This window comes from Misgurnus anguillicaudatus, chromosome 11, assembly GCF_027580225.2.
Source record: "Misgurnus anguillicaudatus chromosome 11, ASM2758022v2, whole genome shotgun sequence".
NCBI classification, from domain to species: Eukaryota; Metazoa; Chordata; class Actinopteri; order Cypriniformes; family Cobitidae; genus Misgurnus; species Misgurnus anguillicaudatus.
The window spans coordinates 9,769,250-9,788,224 of NC_073347.2; the positions used below are offsets into that span (position 1 = coordinate 9,769,250).

Below are 18,975 nucleotides of genomic sequence, written 5' to 3' on the forward strand. Positions count from 1 at the left end.
ACTGTAAACTGTGTCCTGGTGCATTCATTGTTCATTTGGTGCCAACACACATACATCAAGATGAAAGGTGGTTGTTGTTGGTAAAGCATGTTTGTGTTGAAACATAATCAAATGTTAATGAAAAGTGACATTCTGTAGTTTTGCCTCATATTCATCTTAATGTTTTTGTCTCCACAGCAGACAGAACAATTTTGTCTGAAAGGAGGGCACTGTATATACACCAATATGTAAGCAAATGAAGACCGGGTGGTTCGATGGTGGCTGAAAAAACAAGATGAATTTATGTTGACAGCCCAAAGAAAAGTTGTAGAGGATGAGCATGGGATTACATTTTAATGACAAATTCTCTGAAGACAAAAGACATTCTGTATTTAAAATAAAGTGGATCAAAGATTTAACATACACTTATGCAAGAATAAAGGGACAGTTTTGAGCGTATGTTGACCCAGTTCAGTCAACAGTATTTACAAGTTTTCAGAAGCCTTTCCGTGACACAATTCGAAAAAACATTTTTGTGAGGGTCTGTTTAAGAGCATTAAGAACATAAGAGCCACAACAAGGTAGAGACAGCAGTGGGTCGGGGAGAAGTGAGTGCCATGGGTGACTCCATGGGGAGGAAGCAAGACTTGAGGTGGTTGTGTTACGAAAGATCTCTCCACAGCCTTACAGTATTATGTGAAACCCAGATGTGCACAAGCCTCAAGGCTTTTCTCTCTCTCCATTTTGAATACAGGCAGAGCCGTAGAGGACGCTCACAGGTAACGGATTCTGGGAGAACTCGACATGCACTGCGTGGTGCCATCCACAGCACCCATCTCTCCATGACAGCACTCTCTCTCCATGACCCGTTATGTTCTGCTCTATGTAAGCTGCCCACACAACTCTCACTCCGTCCTTGTAATTCTCTCTTTGTTCTTGCTCTTTCTCTCCCACTATCTCTGGAGGTTTGCTGTCACACTGAATTGGGTCCTACACAACAATTTACCCTGAAAAAAGTACGGGGGTAACTAAATTCATGTTTTAAATCATGATTTCCTTGTTTATAGCTAACTAAAAAGAGAGGATTTATCGCCTCTGATATTTTAAACGCTAATAAAATTGGTGCAGATTTAAAACTTCATTGCTTATAATAATTAAAGGCATCATCAAAGAGAAAGGTTCCCCGGTGACAAGATGATTGAGCTATTTCTCTCCTATGTGCTTGCCAACACCGTGGGCTGGCTAAATGGCATTCAAGCTCTAAATCCTTTGGCGGGATGCCACATGATCTGCGTAATACGTGTATCTGTAAGACTCGGAGTGAGAGGTTGTTGAGCCACGATAAGGAGCTGCCCTCCAGCAGTATGTACCTGACAAGGACATCTGGCCTCTACGCTACCATCACCATGGTAGCCTCCTCCAACCCCTTGAGTAACTGATACAGCACATACTGAAACCTGGTAACAGTGTTCTTGAGGTGATTGAAGTGCCTCAGGAGATGGCATTAAAACATAGCCATTGACTTCTTAACCGATTGAGTCAGATTACTTGTAAACTTAAGGGAGCAGACGTCAGTCAGTTGAGGAACTCTGCGGAGAGGCTTCTGGTGCAGCGAGCCGATCGAAACTTGAGTTCGTGGTAGCACTGCACAAAGCTGTGATAGATGAAGGTGATTGGAAGTGCCAAGAGCACTATACCACTCACGACGCACAGGCCACCAAGCACGCGTCCCGGCACAGTGATGGGGTACATGTCTCCATAGCCGACAGTCGTCATGGAGATAATAACCCACCAGCAGGCGGCAGGAATGCTAGCGTAATCCTCATTCCCAGACTCCAGATCCAGGCCGTGCTCCAGCAGTTGCGCCAGTGCCCCAAATATGGCCATGGCCACACAAATGAAGACCAGAAGCATGACCATCTCGCGGTAGCAGCGTCTCAGCGTGAGCCCCAGAGTCTGCAGGCCCAAGAAATGACGGGCTAGCTTGATGACCCAAAAGATTCGCATCATGCGTAGCACGCGTAATGTCACACCAGCCCTCTGTAGCTGAGAGTTCTCACCCGTAAGAACCGTCATGGTGACAGAGATGTAATAGGGCGTGATGGCCAGAAGGTCTATGATGTTTAGCGGACGCCGCACAAACTCACACTTGTCTCGTGACACGATGAATCGTACGATACACTCCGCCGTGAACCAGCCGATGCAGACCGCCTCAATGATCCTTGACAGACACACAACGACGGGGGAGAAAAAACAAAGGATTTGTTAGAAAATAATTAATGTGAGGAGGTTTATCTTTACTGTAAAAAAATGCTGGGTTGTTTTTGACCCTTATCTCTAACACACCGCTGGGTAAAAATGATCCAATGCTGGGTTGTATCAACATATTTAATAATAATAATAATAATAACAATAACAACAACCAAGTATCACGAAATTACGTACCTATAGTCACGCAAATTTGTGAGTCCTTTCCGTGACACTGTCATGTTTTGCCGCCTTTTTACGTGAGCGTATCATGTATTTCTGTTTGCTTGTCATTGTCACGTATTTGTGGCTCAACTGTTTTGTCCCACTTCCCAACCATTGTCGCTTCGGTTTAGGGTTAGATTTACATAAAATGACATCCTTACCTGAACCCAAATCTAACCCTAATGCCAGATGACAATGGTTAAAAAATCTGAAAATATAAAAAAAAATCATGAAAAAAAGGTATAAACCAATACTTAAAGTGACATCCTAATGCAAACACCAAATCTAACCCTAAACCGAAGCGACAATTGTTTGAAAATATGACAAAACAGTTGAGAAACCAATACGTGACACTGACACGTAAACAGAAACACGTGATGCGTCCACGCGAAAAGGCAGAAAAACGTGCCAAAGACTCACAAATTTACGTGACCACAGGTACATAATTTCGCGATACAGGGTTGACCCAGCATTGGGTAATTTTAACCCAGCGGTGTGTGTTCTGTCCAATATTTACCCAGACATGGATTAAAAATAACCCAGCATGTCTCATTATCTAACTTAGCCTGGTGTTTTACAAAGCTTTATGAAAATCCAAAGCCATTTTAAAGCTTTCACTGAGATTTATCATGCAGTTTGTTAAGATGTTGAGTGCTTTTATGTATTGGTTGTTCTCACTCCCAGTGAAAAGCTCTACTTAGAGTTATGCTAAAAAAGTAATTTTAGCAATGGCTTTGAATTAAATATGAATTAATGAAACTATACTAGCACAAAATAAGCTGTTTTTTATGTTGTATGGACTAATAAACATTTCCTATCTAACATTTGAAATGAAAGCACATGTTAATTTCAATGAGAAAGCATTTTGAGCTTTAATCCATTATGTAAACCATGCAGCCAGTTGGAATCCCGTAAGACCCAGCGACACCGTTTGCTGTGTGTTGCCATTGTATTGATCACAGTATTGTATTCCGGTTAGAGTCTAATGATGACTAAGGGATGACCGAGGCAAACCCGTCAGGAAAAAGATTCAAGCACATTGGCAGAATGCCAGTAATCATTACTGATTTACACGGAGCCAATAATAACTGGATTATGTTTTAGTGGTAAACTAAATAAATATGTCAATGCTGTCTGTCTTTATCTGTTTTGGCATTTCGTTGAAAGGGTTGCTGGGTCTTACATGGTTAGCCAAGAAAATAATGCAATTTATTCCAGTTCAGAGCTTTTTGACCCAACATTGGGTTGAAAATAACCCAGGATTTTTAGAGTGTACTGAATAAAATATGTGAGCACAGTCTCACTGGTGAAGCCTTTAGAGATTTAGGTTTGTAACAGACTGTTTCCTTATTTGTTTGTTTTGAGAGAAAGTTATTGTTTAACAACCACCCAAAAAAGTGGATATATAGCAGAAATATAATACTAGTTTATTACTGTGTTGTTGTTCTTTGCATATAAAGCGAATTCAGATGGTGTCATTTATCAACGGCAAAATTAAATTGCTAACCCATTTCTGTTTGTCTGTCTCAAACCCAAAATAGATGTGGGAAATATACCGTTTCAACACAGGAGCGAAAACATAATTTATATGCAACGGGATTTTGTTTACATTTGCCTTAAAAATGGTTCACTGGAAACATTGAGCTGGAATAAAAGTGTAGCAGAGAAAAAAATGGTTTGAAAGTTAAAATAATCATGTCAATATAACAACATATTGATGACTGTGTATTTGCTTGGAAAAACAAACCTGATCCATCTGTAATAAAGACAGTGTTAAATCATTATATACAAACACACACAATGGGAGTTTGCTCCTCAGGTACCAGTACCTTCAGAACAGTCCACGTGGCAGTTATGAATACGAAACAGACAAACACAGAGGTTATAATAACTTTATAAATTGATAAGCTAATGGTAGTCACTAACATGGTAGTTTTCTTATTTGGACACTTTATCTCTTGTTTAATAATGTATTTTTATAAACTGTTCAGAGGTAGATTGTGCAGTTTAATCACTTCCTCCATAACATCTCTCTACATTAAAAGTATAGTTCACCCAAAAATAAAAACTCTGTCACCGTGCACGAGCCCCATTCACTTCCATAGAATTCTATTTTCTTACTATGGAAGTGAATGGGGGGTTGGTTACAAACATTGCTCAAAATATCTTCCTTTGTGTTCATCAGAACAAATCAATTTATACAGGTTGGTAACAACATGAGAGTGAGTAAATGATGAGAGAATTTTCATTTTTGGGTGAATTATCCCTTTAATTGGCTATAGTCATTTATTCAGGACCTTGGACAGAGACAGCGCAACCTGAATTGTTCGCTTTCCAGCAGCTTTCATCTGTCGTATAGTCCTATGTAACGTTTATTACACATTCTTACAATCTGGGAAAACTTGACTAGACTTATTAAACTTTATGACGTCTTTTCATGCTGAAAGATAAAAGACAAACATTTAAGAAATGTGACATAGCATGACAATATACACATGATACAGAGAACTGTAGACAAGTATGATTGGACACCATGTATTATGGATTTAGGAAAATTGCTTTTGTAATAAAGGTGCCTACAGCTGGACGCAACTTAACAAAATGAACGGAACGCAGGCATTTATTTTTTTTAATCTTAACGGGCTAAAAACACCATGCTTATAGTGTAAGTAGCCTAAAACGAAAGACCAAGACGTCAGTTTGAAGTGTGTGTCATTTTTTTTAAATCGCTCGCGGAGCGCAACGTAATACTTCTTGCGTTTCGCTGCGGTGTTTCCCGCCACTTTTTCTCTCAAAACATGCGACATTGAAAACTTTTTAAAGCCAATGGAAAATAAACGTTGATTAATACAGTTTATGTCAAGTTATAATCGTGTTTTGGTGGATTGGATGCCATTTTTCTACATAAAATACATAATGTAAACATTCTGTGACAATTTAAACTTGATGTTGATAATATTGATTGATTAAGGTCATGTCAAATATTGAAATCAATGTGATATCAATGATCACCCTAGTGAAAAATCCAGCCAAGACCAGCACAAGCTGGCGAGCCGGTTCTAGCAGGTCTCCCGGCTTGGTTTCAGCTGGTATTGCTGGTGTAGCAAGCTTGTCTAGCTGTGTTTTGGTCCCTTTTAAAGCTGGTCAAGATGTGTTTTGGTCACTTTTTAAGCTGGACCAGCTTAAACCAGCTAAAACCAGCTACCAGTCCATGCTGGTCTCAGTTGTATTTTTCAGTAGGGTAGTCATAATTACACAAAGACTTTAGCCTGGATTTAACAGGTCACAGGTTAAACTACTCTGTAGAGTAAGACAATGGTACATTTGTGATTGCTATAGTTTTAAAACAAAAATATTATGATGATAGTAAAAACCATTGTTATTTTCCTAAGGGGCGCGCCACGCGTTCCGTTCAGTTCTTCCGCGTCTGTTTGCACAGCAAGTTCCCAAGATGTTTTCCTACTGTGAAATTCTCACACAAAACAAAGTTATCCAACGGAAAGTAAGTTTAGGCAAGAAAAAAAAAGACATAAATACCCGGATGGATGTTCTAAAGAGTCAGTGTACCTGTGCTCTTCCACTGTGTTGCTCTCGGCAGTTTTCCAGTCAGGAAGAGTGCTCGCGCAAAGTATCACCATAGACACAATGACAAAAATGACCGACACCGACGCCAAAATTTGTGCGGCGAGAGAGGACGTGGGCTCCTCGAAAGTCCTGCGCATCCGCTCCAGCCACTTTGAATCCTGTTTTGCGTCCGCACGGTTTGACGCCTCATCCGTCGTCCTAAACTCATCATTGAGGTCCTCCTCACTAAAGTGAGTGTAGGTGTCGGACATGCGTTCGTCGAGTCTCCGCTGGCAACAGAACTCCAGATGAGAGCTTTCCAAACCCCAATAAATCATCTCGTTGTAAAACGACAGCTCGCACATATGTGGGACAAACCGCAATTTTCCGTACTTCACGTAAAACATGATGAAGCCGAAAGCTTCTGAATGTCTGTCGAAGAAGAACTCGTTCCGTTCCCGGTCGTAATCATCGCACACTTCCAGCACTTCTCTCTCCGATGCGCAACTGTGGAGACGACTTACTCTCCTCAAAGGGAAATCCTTGATTACGTCCTTTGGAAAAGCATACTTGGTGCCACCCACGTTTATGATACAAACGCTTTTACCAAACTTCATTTTTGCTAACTTTAAAACATAAAGTGCAAAATAAAGTCATCTTCAGATGCCCTCCAACTCCCAAGCTTCAGAAATTCAAAGTTGACGTCCAGGTTCCAATATCCACTGCGTGGCGCTTGAAAGCGCAAAAGGTAACGTCGTCTCTTTAACATCTTCTTCATGTATGAAACTCACACGAGCGCGGTGCGCGTGTACCTGAACGCCGCGCGCTCCGCTCCACTCACGAGGCATCGCACTGGATCACGAGGGGTTTCGGTTTTCGCGATACACCAACGGGACGAGATGTTATGCGTGCGCGCGCGCACACACGACATACTCATGTGTTTGACCATTAAATTCAGCAGTACTGAGTCTACTTAACTACATTTACACATGTGCACATTCTTATTTATTGTCATAATGTTGTGAGCTCTAGTTCTGCATCAACAAACAAAACATCTATTAAAGCTACGTAATTGTATATTAAGCACTAGCCGTTTAACTAAAGTTTTTGTGAAAAGCTGCATACAGTAAAGCAAACACTGTATGAAACAAAATGATCTTTGCTGCACTTTTAATTTCTACCCAAGAAAATATTTAGGAGATTGTCTCATAAAGATGTATATTTGTTATAAAAACAACTAAACAGTACGTTTTTAAAGCTTATTATTTTATTGCTTGTTTTATCATAATTTTTAAATTATTTGAATTTTCTTGGCATCATCTTGATGCCCCCTAGGCAGTTTCTTGAGGCCCCCTAGTGGATCCCAGATCCTTTGTTGAGAAACCCTGCCTTAAATCATCCAAATGGTGGCCTAATTATTAGTTTCATTTTAACATTAGATGGATAGCCAGATGTACAAGATGATACCTAATTAACAACATGTGACGCAGTCTTTGAAAACCCAGCTAAAGTATTTTTGTGATTTTCTTTTTCTTCATAAAATCAACCTACATAATGTGAATAAATTCAGTGAAAATATTACTTTGATATCTTTAATATTGACTGAGTAAGGTCATATAAAATGATTGAAATCAATTTGAAATCCATGATTTGTAATCAATCTTTGCTCCTCCAAACCTTATAATTAGATTTCACAGGCAGGCCCTGTCAGCAGGGGTAAGTGAAAGGACTCCACAGCTAGAGGGCGCCTCCTCTCTTTATTCCTTGATTTGGTCCACTCTTAAATTTTTTTATCTTGTGACATTTTAACAGACTTTAGACTTGTGCATGAACATACAGTACATAGACAATATGATACACCTCAATCAGTGGATACAGACATCAGACTGTGAACTATGTGCAGAACGTTATATTCAATTTCAATGCAATGATTAAAGATTGATAATTACAGCTCCTGTCATGAGCTTTAATCACCCATGGCAAATAGAAAGTCCTGATTATAAATCTACTTTAATTAAAAAGCGATTTAGTGTCGGAGAGCTCTGAAAACAGCTATGCGGTGGGGTTCTGTGAAGAAGTCTCTTGTGCTGAACAAGGAAAGGCAAATGAAACAAGACTATAATATTGTTTTATTTATTCCAACTTATGTAGCCTGCTCATAACTGGCCACAAGTTATATGCAGTCTGACACAAACCTTTTGATGTAGTCAAGATTTTAGACTGTTTATTTTGTTTTATCAGATTAGAATTGGCGATTTTAGCCAATACTTACCATGTTAAATGTATCAGACAGTCTGAACAAAGTTTTGGGAGCTCGTGCATGTCATTTGAGGTTAAGAATGAGATTGACCACAGATTAATGTGATAAGAGGAGAGGAAGTGATGGAGCAACAGTGCAATGCATATACAACCAAAAAGACTTCCTTAATTATATTCTTTCTCCTTTGTTAATTTATTCAAGAAACTCATAGGTACACAACTTTTTTTGTACTACAGACAAAAACGTTTTTGTAATCACCTGAGATGTAAATGCCATATGAAAATGACAACATGACCACTGATTGGCTGATGGCTTCATGATGTGCAAGTTCTTTACTAACGTCTATCTTGAGCTATAACGTCAGCACACAGGAAAAACATCCATTTCGTGTTTTAAAAAGCCTTCCAAACAATCTGGAAAATTTTGAGAAATCCATAAATACACAGTGCATTTCCATTGACCCTAAACAGAGGAAGATGGAGCAATATGGCATCTACAAGCAGGGACATGCCATCCAGCTTAACATTGTATGCATAAGTTTAAGCGGCACTTGAGTTTTTCTTTAAATGAAGGAAGACTCTTTTGATGCACTTAAAGAGGAAGTTCATGGTCTCTTGCATGAAAACATCATGTGCACATTTGGCTAGTTTTGTAAACCAGAACAAACAGCATGTGCAAAAATATTTCACAATTCTGTACATGGATGTGGTAAATGCACTGCACGATTAAATTATTATTATTATTATTTCATTTGGTATCTTGCTATGTTGGCCCAAATATCACAGTTATAAAAAATAAAGTGTTATTAATCTCATATAAATGATTTTCATATAAATTACTTTATAACCATCTTCAGTGCTTTGAGTATTGCACACTGTAACTCGTCTGTTTGTTCTCGCCATGTATTCAGACTATTTAATCATTTATATTTCAGCTTCATTCACTCCCAAACACACCAGTGCTTGGCATGATGAAAGCACTTTGAAATTATTCATACCGAGTTTGGAAACACATTCGAAAGGTCTCTTTTGTAAGCAGAGGTTGCACAATGATCTATAGAGAGGTTACCTGCTCTTTGTCCCTGCTGTTTTCAAAAACTCAGAGCTCCACTTCATCTTTGCAATCAAGCTTTTTAACACTAATGGGCTTGATGCAGCTTCACAGCTATTTAAACTAAGGGGACATGTGGACTTAAATGGAAAAATATCATATTTTAAAGGGATAGCTCACGATGATGTTGAGGGTGAGTAAATGATAACTTTAAACTAAATGAAACTAAAACCTTTATGAGTTTCTTCATTCTGTTGAACACAAAAGAAGATATTTTGATAAATGATGGTAACCGCACCGTTTACCGTACTCATTGACTTCAGTAGTATTTGTTTTTCCTACTATGGAAGTCAATGGGTACCATTAACTGTGTGCTTACCTTTATTTTATTAACCCAAAATGCTGGGTTGTTTTAACCCATTGTTGGGTAAAATATAAACATTATCGGGGTTAATTTAATCGTTTTGGCATCCAGTCAGTTTACAGCCAGGTTTCTCAATAGGCAGCCTGTGTGAATACTGGTTTACAGTATTTACACGAAATGGTGACATTGAGGTCATGCACCCCGCCTTTAAAATTACATTCATTTTATAACATGACACAGTTGTTGTGCAAGTCATTAAACAGAACGTAAGCAAACATAAATGTAATTTCAGATCTACAGTAACTTTTGCAAGTTGGTCAATACTTTTATTTTGTTTTTTTTTCACATGAAGGCAGGGTTGCTCAGATGATTGTTAGAAATGTAAGTGGAGGTGCCAAGGAAAGCACTGTGAACGCTTTATAATATTTCTTTTATTGTCTGTTCATGCACAAATTTCTGTGAGCTGTGGACAGTGTGCTCCCTTAAAAATAATTGGTGTATGATACCCCTGATTGGTACATTTTTTGGGCAATAAAAGACTTATTAAACAAATTAAATGTTTTCTTTTTAATTTGGCATTTTATCACAATCTGTGCCAACAAAAACAAAAGTTGGCCAGATTTATATTTTGTTTTAAGTTTTAGTTCACAACCTACATGCATGATTACCTTTTTGAATATCTTTCTCATTTTTAACATTCATACTACCATGAGGTTAGAAGCTGGCATCTAACTGGGTTCTTCTCCACAGGGGCTGTATGTGTGACTGGAGTGGTGGCGTGTGGTCAGTCAGTCTGGTGCCCTGAACACTAATTAGGCTCATAATAGAAATCCATGAGGATTCGTCATGCCTCTAATTACCTTCTCATCGTGTCTGCTGAATCCATATCTCAACGCTGTCTCACATGAACAAGCTACAATATCTCAATAGTAGTTTGCACCGGTTATCAAGACAGTGCCATATGTGACTAGATCTGCTCATTTTTGCCTCTGCGTGTCTTTATCCAATCCTATCTACACGCTGCAGATGATCTGTCTCCATTTTTTTTCATTTCTTACCAGTGATGTTCTGCATTTGTTTGAACGCTTTAACTTTGATGCTTTATCGAGGTATTTAAAGCTGTCTGTGCTGCCTGAGGAAGATTTTAAAAATGGAGTTACATCTGCTTTGATTTTATGTCAGTTATCAGAATAGTGCACTTCTAAAAAATTTTGATGTTTATTAAATAATGTGAAACTGCCATTTTACACAAATCTGTGTATGATGAAAATCTGCCAGGAACATAAAATGGCATTGCTTCTATACTCTTATTTACAAGAGACTTTACCTTGATTTCTTTATTCATTACATTTAAACATACACAACATTTACAGATACTGCGTATGGAAATAATGAACAAACACACCTGTTATGATTTCGGTATCATTGGCTGCTTTGTCTTTGTTTCACTATGTGTTGTGTTTTTGTTTTGACAGCTCCACACGTGCGCGTCTTCCACCTGGTGATCTCATTACCTCTGACTTCTCTCACCTGCGTCCCGCACCTGATTCTTATTATTGTCCAATCCGGTTTGATTTAAATTCCCCTCGTTTCCTTTGTTCCTTGCAAGTTCGTCTTTGTATGTACCTGCCCGCTAGCTTGTCTAGTTCTAGTCTTGTTGTGTCTAGTGTCAGTTTCTCGTTTATTGGAATATTCACCGAGCTCTCTGCTGCCTTTGCCTCTTCAGATTTCCCGTCCTGCCGTCAGCCTCTCCCATTGGTGTGTCTACCGTCATCACTCTGTGAACTCTGTCTGTGGAATCTCCGAGCGCTGGTTTACATCTTGCGCTGTCCAGCCGCAGTGCGCTCTCGGGCGCTTAATTCTGCGCATTACTCGGACTGCTACAGTGCGCTATCCAGCACAGACTCTGCTGAAGTATCTGACCGCCTCTCTCTCTCTCATTGTCCCGCCAGGATTCTCTCCCTGTGCCCTGTGAAGATTACATCAAGTGTTTACAGAAAGTGGATGTCCAGCGGTGTTTCCCACTTTGAGTGTTTTGCCATTACATACACACACACACATACATTACATGAAGCATTGACTGTTTTTTTTCCATTATACATACCCACTGATTCTGTGTCTCATTAAAACCCTCTGCATTGGGATTCTTGAGTTGTGTCGTTCGTAACAGGACGAACTTGCCAAGATGGATCCCGTGGAGGTTGATGCTCTTCGGTCGGCGCTTGCCCAGCAGGGCTCATGGTTAGGCCAACACTCGGCCCGTCTCACCACCACGTCACAGGAGGTCGAGGATTTATCCACACGCATGTCCGACCTTTCCTCTCGTCTTGACCAAGTGCGGCAGAACACCTCGCAAACTAGTCAGCAGCATGAGACGGAGCCCCATGCCTCAGCCCCACCAACATACAATGGCGATCCTGCCTCCTGTCGAGCGTTTTTGTCACAATGCTCTTTGGTCTTTGCCCTCCAGCCACGTCGTTATGCTTCTGAGTGCACCCGGGTTGCATATATTATTACCCTGCTGACTGGCAAGGCTCGTGATTGGGCTACAGCTGTGTGGGATGCCGGCGATCCTTGCTGCCGATCCTTTGATGAATTTCGCGAGGAGATGGAGAAACTTTTTGATCGCTCCGTTCGCGGGGACGCCGCTGCGGCTCGGTTGGCACATTTGGTTCAAGGAAGACACTCAGTCACCGAGTACGCCATAGAGTTCAAGACCTTAGCGGCTGCCTGCCACTGGAACAAAGCGGCTCTTCGAGCGCAGTTTGTCGAGGGGTTGACAGACGGGCTTCAGGATGAAATCGCTGTTCACGATCTTCCCCCCACTCTCGATGCTATCATTGATCTTGCTCTTCGGATCGAAGCTCGGAGGATGCTTCGCAGTCAGCGCCGTTCTCTGCGCCAGCGTGTGTTTGTGGATGAGACCTCCAGCTCTTCCTCGGCCCCTGTGTCACCCTCAGTCGAGTCGGAGCCCATGCAACTGGGGCGCATGCGCCTGTCACAGAGAGAGAGAGAGAGGCGGTTGCAGAATGCCCTCTGTCTCTATTGTGGAAAGCCCGGACATTTCGCCAAGACTTGCCCGTTAAAAGCCGCCGCCCATCAGTGAATACGGGAGTCCTGGTGGGCGCCACCTCTTCTAAACTCTCCCCAGTTTCCAGTACCCAACTCCCCGTCATGTTGTCCTTCGCTGGGCGTGACTTTCCATCCACTGCCCTTCTCGACTCTGGCGCGGAGGGCAACTTCATTGATGAAGCGCTGGTTCGCGCCTGGGGTGTCCCGGTTGTCCCTCTCCAGTCCCCCTTGGATGTTTGGTCTCTTAAGGGGCAGCAGATGGCGCGGATTACACACTGCACTTCTCCTGTGAGTCTCTCTGTGTCTGGTAATCATCGTGAGGAGATTGTGTTGCATATCCTTCATGCTTCTCTATCTCCTATTATTTTGGGGCATGGATGGTTAGCGCAACACAATCCTCACGTTGATTGGCAGAACAGTATTATCTTGTCTTGGTCCCAGTCTTGTCATGTGTCATGTCTTGGTTCTGCTGTTTCTGGTTCTGTTCTTCCTCTTCCTCAGGTTCCGGCGGTCGATTTGACCGGGGTCCCGGCGGAGTATGCGGATATCGCTCAGGTTAATGATGCCCTGCGTGCCGGTCTCATCCGTCCCTCCACCTCGCCCGCAGGGGCGGGGTTTTTCTTTGTTGAAAAGAAAGACGGCTCCCTGCGTCCTTGTATTGATTATAGGGGTTTGAATGACATTACTGTTAAGAATAGGTACCCCCTTCCTTTAATGTCTACTGCGTTTGAGCTTTTGCAGGGAGCGCAGGTCTTTACTAAGCTAGATTTACGCAATGCCTAACACCTGGTGCGTATAAGAGAGGGAGATGAGTGGAAGACAGCATTTAATACCCCTACTGGACACTTTGAGTACTGCGTTTTGCCTTTCGGGCTTTGTAACGCTCCCTCAGTCTTCCAAACTCTGGTTAATGATGTGTTGAGAGACATGATTAACAAATTTGTCTTTGTGTACATAGATGATATTCTCATCTTTTCTCCCTCTGTGCAGGAACACACTCAGCATGTCCGCCGAGTTTTACGCCGGTTGTTAGAGAATAAGTTGTTCGTTAAGGCGGAGAAGTGCGAATTCCATCGTAAGTCAGTTTCGTTTTTGGGTTTTGTTGTTGCCCCAGGTGAGATCCGTCCCGACCCAGCCAAGATCAAAGCGGTTGCCGAATGGCCAGTCCCCGAGTCCCGTAAGGATTTATTAAGATTTCTGGGTTTCGCAAATTTTTACCGGCAATTTATCAGAAATTATGGTCAGGTTGCTCAGCCTCTTACTGCTCTCACTTCCACTAAGGAGAGGTTTGTCTGGAATTCTAGTGCTCAGGGGGCCTTTGATAATTTAAAGTCCCGGTTTATCTCTGCTCCTGTTCTCTCTATTCCAGATCCGGCTGCTCAATTTATTGTGGAGGTGGATGCTTCGGATGTCGGGGTAGGCGCCGTTTTGTCTCAGCGGTCTGCTAAGGATGGCAAGGTGCATCCCTGTGCCTTTTTCTCCCATCGGTTAAACCCAGCAGAGCGAAATTATGACATAGGTAATCGGGAGCTGCTGGTGCTCAGACTGGCTTTGGGTGAGTGGCGTCACTGGTTGGAGGGGACCTCGGAGCCCTTCCTGGTCTGGACGGATCATAAAAATCTTCTCGCCAGGCTCGTTGGGCACTCTTCTTTGACAGATTTAACTTCACCCTCTCGTACCGGCCCGGTTCAAAGAATACCAAGCCCGATGCTCTCTCTCGTTTGTTCGAAAGTCCTGGTTCTGCTGGGGACGAAACCATCCTCCCTGAGGGGCGGGTGGTGGGTGCCCTGCGCTGGCCGGGAGGGGGAAGTGCCAGAGGGGTGCCCAGCGGGTCGATTGTGGGTTCCGAATGCGCTTCGCTCCGAGGTCATCCGGTGGGGTCACGAGTCCAAGTTTGTTTGCCATCCGGGGGTTCAGAGAACGTTGGCTACCGTACGTCAGCGTTTCTGGTGGCCCTCTATGGGTCCCGATGTCAGACAGTTTGTGTTAGCCTGTCAGGTTTGTGCCCGCAATAAGGCCTCTCATCAAGCCCCTATTGGTCTGCTTAAACCGTTACCCATCTCCTCTCGTCCTTGGTCACATATCGCCATTGATTTTGTAACCAATTTGCCTAGTTCAAAGGGAAACACTGTTGTGTTGACCATTGTGGACTGCTTCTCTAAGGCGGTTCATTTTGTCCCTTTGCCCAAATTACCCACTGCCAAGGAAACTGCCCAGGTAATGATCGAACACGTCTTTCGCTTACATGGTCTGCCCACTGACGTTGTTTCAGATAGGGGTCCTCAGGTTATTTCTCGTTTCTGGCAGGAATTTTGTAGACAAATAGGTTCCACAGCTAGCTTGTCTTCAGGGTATCATCCTCAGACCAACGGGCAATGTGAACGGGCTAACCAAGATTTAGGTAGAGCTCTCCGCTGTCTGACTTCGCAATATCCGAGCTCCTGGTGCCAACAGTTACCCTGGGTTGAATACGCCCATAATTCTCTCCCTGTTTCGTCTCTCAAAATGTCCCCTTTTGAGGCGTCCATGGGGTTTCAGCCCCCTTTATTCCCGTCACAAGAACCTGATGCGGTGGTTCCGTCTGCACTAGCTTTTGTCCGTCGTTGCAAACGCACATGGAGAAGGGCTAGATTTACATTACGTCAGGTTTCCAGACGAACCAAAGCCGCGGCCGATCGTCACCGTAGAACCGCGCCCCGTTTTATCTGTGGGCAGAAAGTATGGCTTTCGTCCAAGGATTTACCTCTCCGTGAGCCTTCTCGCAAGCTGGCTCCACGATTCCTTGGGCCATACAGCATTGTTAAGGTTATTAATCCCGTGACGGTCAGGCTCAGATTGCCCCCTGCACTCGGTCGGGTTCACCCAGTTTTTCATGTGTCTAAACTGAAGCCTGTGTATTTTTCCCACCTTAATCCTGTTCCCTCTGGTTTGATTTAAATTCCCCTCATTTCCTTTGTTCCTTGCAAGTTCGTCTTTGTATGTACCTGCCCGCTAGCTTGTCTAGTTCTAGTCTTGTTGTGTCTAGTGTCAGTTTCTCGTTTATTGGAATATTCACCGAGCTCTCTGCTGCCTTTGCCTCTTCAGATTTCCCGTCCTGCCGTCAGCCTCTCCCATTGGTGTGTCTACCGTCATCACTCTGTGAACTCTGTCTGTGGAATCTCTTGCGCTGTCCAGCCGCAGTGCGCTCTCGGGCGCTTAATTCTGCGCATTACTCGGACTGCTACAGTGCGCTGTCCAGCACAGACTCTGCTGAAGTATCTGACCGCCTCTCTCTCTCTCATTGTCCCGCCAGGATTCTCTCCCTGTGCCCTGTGAAGATTACATCAAGTGTTTACAGAAAGTGGATGCCCAGCGGTGTTTCCCACTTTGAGTGTTTTGCCGTTACATACACACACACACACATACATTACATGAAGACATTGACTGTTTTTTTTTTCATTATACATACCCACTGATTCTGTGTCTCATTAAAACCCTCTGCATTGGGATTCTTGAGTTGTGTCGTTCATAACAACACCACTGAATACATAAATGGCTAAAGCAAAGTTTAAGCAGACTTGAATGCGGTAAATTACTTTTTTTTTTACAATTTACTTAGTTATTTTATTAGTTATTTTTTTCAGTGTATGCTGGGTTGTTTTAACTCAAAATTCTGGGTTATTTTAAATATTATTATTGAAGTTTCGGTTTGTCCTTTTCTGATCCAGTGTTGGGTTGAAAACAGCCCAGCATTTATTTGTAATCTTACATTTTTTTTATTTGATAACTAATCACAAGTTGAGCCAAAGAAACATGGATAATTAAGTTATCAACAAATTTAATCAAGGGCAGTGGATAGAATCCAATAGTTTAAATGCTGATAGCAGAACAAGGAAAATAATGTAATTTCAGTCTGATCTCACGAGAATTCATACCTATTTTAAGAGTTAGCAAATTCGTATGGATTCGTACAAAGTGATTCGTACAAAAATGAATTATTATCATTAAAAAAAAACTATAAAACCCTGTGCCTAAACCCAACGCCACACAAGCAAAAGCAAATCGTTAAAAAATATGTGGTCATGTGAATTAATACAAATTAGCCACATCATAAAATATCTACGAATTGCCATATTCCTTACCAAAATTAACCATTTCTTTTTGTGGTAAAAGTGTAGTAACCATGTTTTTTTTGGGGGGATGGGGGGTGTATTAATTACTATTAGCAAAACCATGGTTTAACTACATTAACCATGGCTTAACAGTGTTTTTTTTTAACCAAAAACCATGGTAATTTTTTGGTAACCATGGTTTTACTACAGTAACCATGTTTTTTTTGTTTTAACTGTAGTAAAACCATGGTTAATTTACATAAGAAATGATATAGCATTGCATTTTTAACAGTATATACCTAGACATGACAAAACCTTCCAATCAGCAATATTCAGTTCCTTGTTGTGTTAAACCATTTCCTGTTTCCAGATCTTCTGTGTATGGACATCACTCTATACCGCAGCAATATAGTTCATAAAAAGTGAAGTGTTTAATTTTGGCAGCACTAGTATCTAAAACTAAATAGAAAAGTAAAATGACTCTATCTGGTTGAGTGCTTGTAACCTAAGAGTTGCTGGTTTGATTCGCACTGCTGGCAGGTTGCGACTCAGGTGCCCTTGAGCAACCCCAATTGCTCCCCGGTTGTTGTAGCTGCCCACTGCTCATATAGTGTGTGTGTGTCAGATTGTTCTTTGTTTAAAAGCCTCCTCCATCACTTTGGCTCATGAGCAAGGTGCTTTTTCAACTATGTGCTGACTATAGATTGATCTTTAGGAAAGCCACCAGATAGCAAAAAGATCAAACAAATGAATTTGTATAAGTAGACGTGGACTTCTCATTAGTCTAGTTTTAGCTTGTATCCTGAGGTCATTACCATTTTGACCTTTTCATCACTGACACATTGTGTGTCAAAATAAATGAACAATTCTAAAATGTCTGCAAGTCTCCTTAACAGTCGCTTTAGACATTCATTACAGATCTTTCAGGTTTGCTTGAAGCCATTACATGGTCATAAAAGAGTCCTTTCAGAAGTGAAACAGTTTATGAAGCTACTCCTTAAGCCTTTAAAGCTTTGTAATAACTTGTCCACTTTACGTCTGAACAGGCAGCTTGTCTTGAGTCCGACTCATAGCCGATACGATCTTAAAATCTGTTGATTTCAAAGAATCACTTCAGAAATTGGTTGTGACAAGTTTGAAATGAACTTTCCAGTGTCAGTGACCTTCCTTTTAAGTGCACACTAGGATGGGCATTTTTTTGATTGCCTCAATTTTGCTTTGGTCAGGTTTTCAAACCGTCTTGCCAAGGCATTTTATATTACATCCAGGACAATTTTGAATGTAGTTTTTCCAAATCATTATACAATTCATTGCTATAGCTCTCTGTAATAAGCAATTCAGCTCATGGTACTCTTTACTTTTGCTGAATGGCATCAAATAGCAGCTTAACAATCCATTGCAATACACAGATTTGATCCTAAAGGGGAAACAACAAATCCATATTGTCTAGAGGGACTGTGAAATGTAGAAAGACTCAAGCTGGCTATTACCCGAGATGCACAATGTTTGACTTTGATGTATGGTATGTTTTATTCACAGTAGGTTGCTGTTAGCGTTTTCTTCTCACTGCTTTGCTCAGATCACACCGGTCATGGCTTCATGTTTGTCTTTTCATCAAACACCAAAGGGATGATTCACTGGGAAAGTTGCTCACTCTTTTATTATTATTTTAATATTATATACAAAATATTAGCATTCTGTCATTTAATACTAAAATAACATTGTAAATTCAATTTACATCTTGTGTGAATTCATCTTGTATTATTAATCAATTTTATTTTTTGCATTAATATTGCACTATACTGGTGAAATCATTTTATGGCATGCCAAAGCCGTTAAGTGTACTACTTACACCTCATGACTTGTTTTGCCTTTTGTTGAATCATAATGGACTAATACTGTAAACCTCTAACCGGTGATCTGAGCAGCACGTGGCATTTAGCTCAATAGGTTATTTCATTTTTCGACTGAGAGCGCTTTTAAATCACAGTCTGTTAGAGTACAGCTTTAATGTACCTGCCACAAAGGACAGTTATGGTCAAGCTTGACATTTCAACAATACTTCGAGGCCTCCTGAGCTTTTGTTCATTTCTCAAGTAATTGAGGCAGAAACAGGGATGAAA

General features: G+C 41.5%; 1 protein-coding gene across 2 annotated transcripts; it reads right to left on the reverse strand.

The window, feature by feature from the left end:
- Positions 1-304: 304 nt before the first annotated feature.
- Positions 305-6,938, reverse strand: LOC129415886 (voltage-gated potassium channel regulatory subunit KCNG3). Of its 2 annotated transcripts, none has more exons than XM_055170067.2 (2): positions 6,019-6,938; positions 305-2,200 (listed from the first exon to the last, which is right to left on the reverse strand). In XM_055170067.2, the coding sequence occupies exons 1-2, from the start codon at positions 6,630-6,632 to the stop codon at positions 1,555-1,557; spliced, it is 1,260 nt and encodes a 419-aa protein (XP_055026042.2). In that variant the 5' UTR covers positions 6,633-6,938; the 3' UTR covers positions 305-1,554. The 2 variants fall into 2 exon arrangements, with proteins under 2 accessions (XP_055026042.2, XP_055026041.2); XM_055170066.2 differs by having other exon boundaries at positions 5,989-6,938.
- Positions 6,939-18,975: the final 12,037 nt, after the last annotated feature.

Coding starts and splice junctions, on each gene's coding strand:
- LOC129415886 (XM_055170066.2), bottom strand. CDS start 6,632: ATGAAGTTTGGTAAAAGCGTTTGTATCATAAACGTGGGTGGCACCAAG. Junction 2,201..5,988: donor TCTTTAGAACATCCATCCGG/GTATTTATGTCT, acceptor GTGTCTGTCAAG/GATCATTGAGGCGGTCTGCA.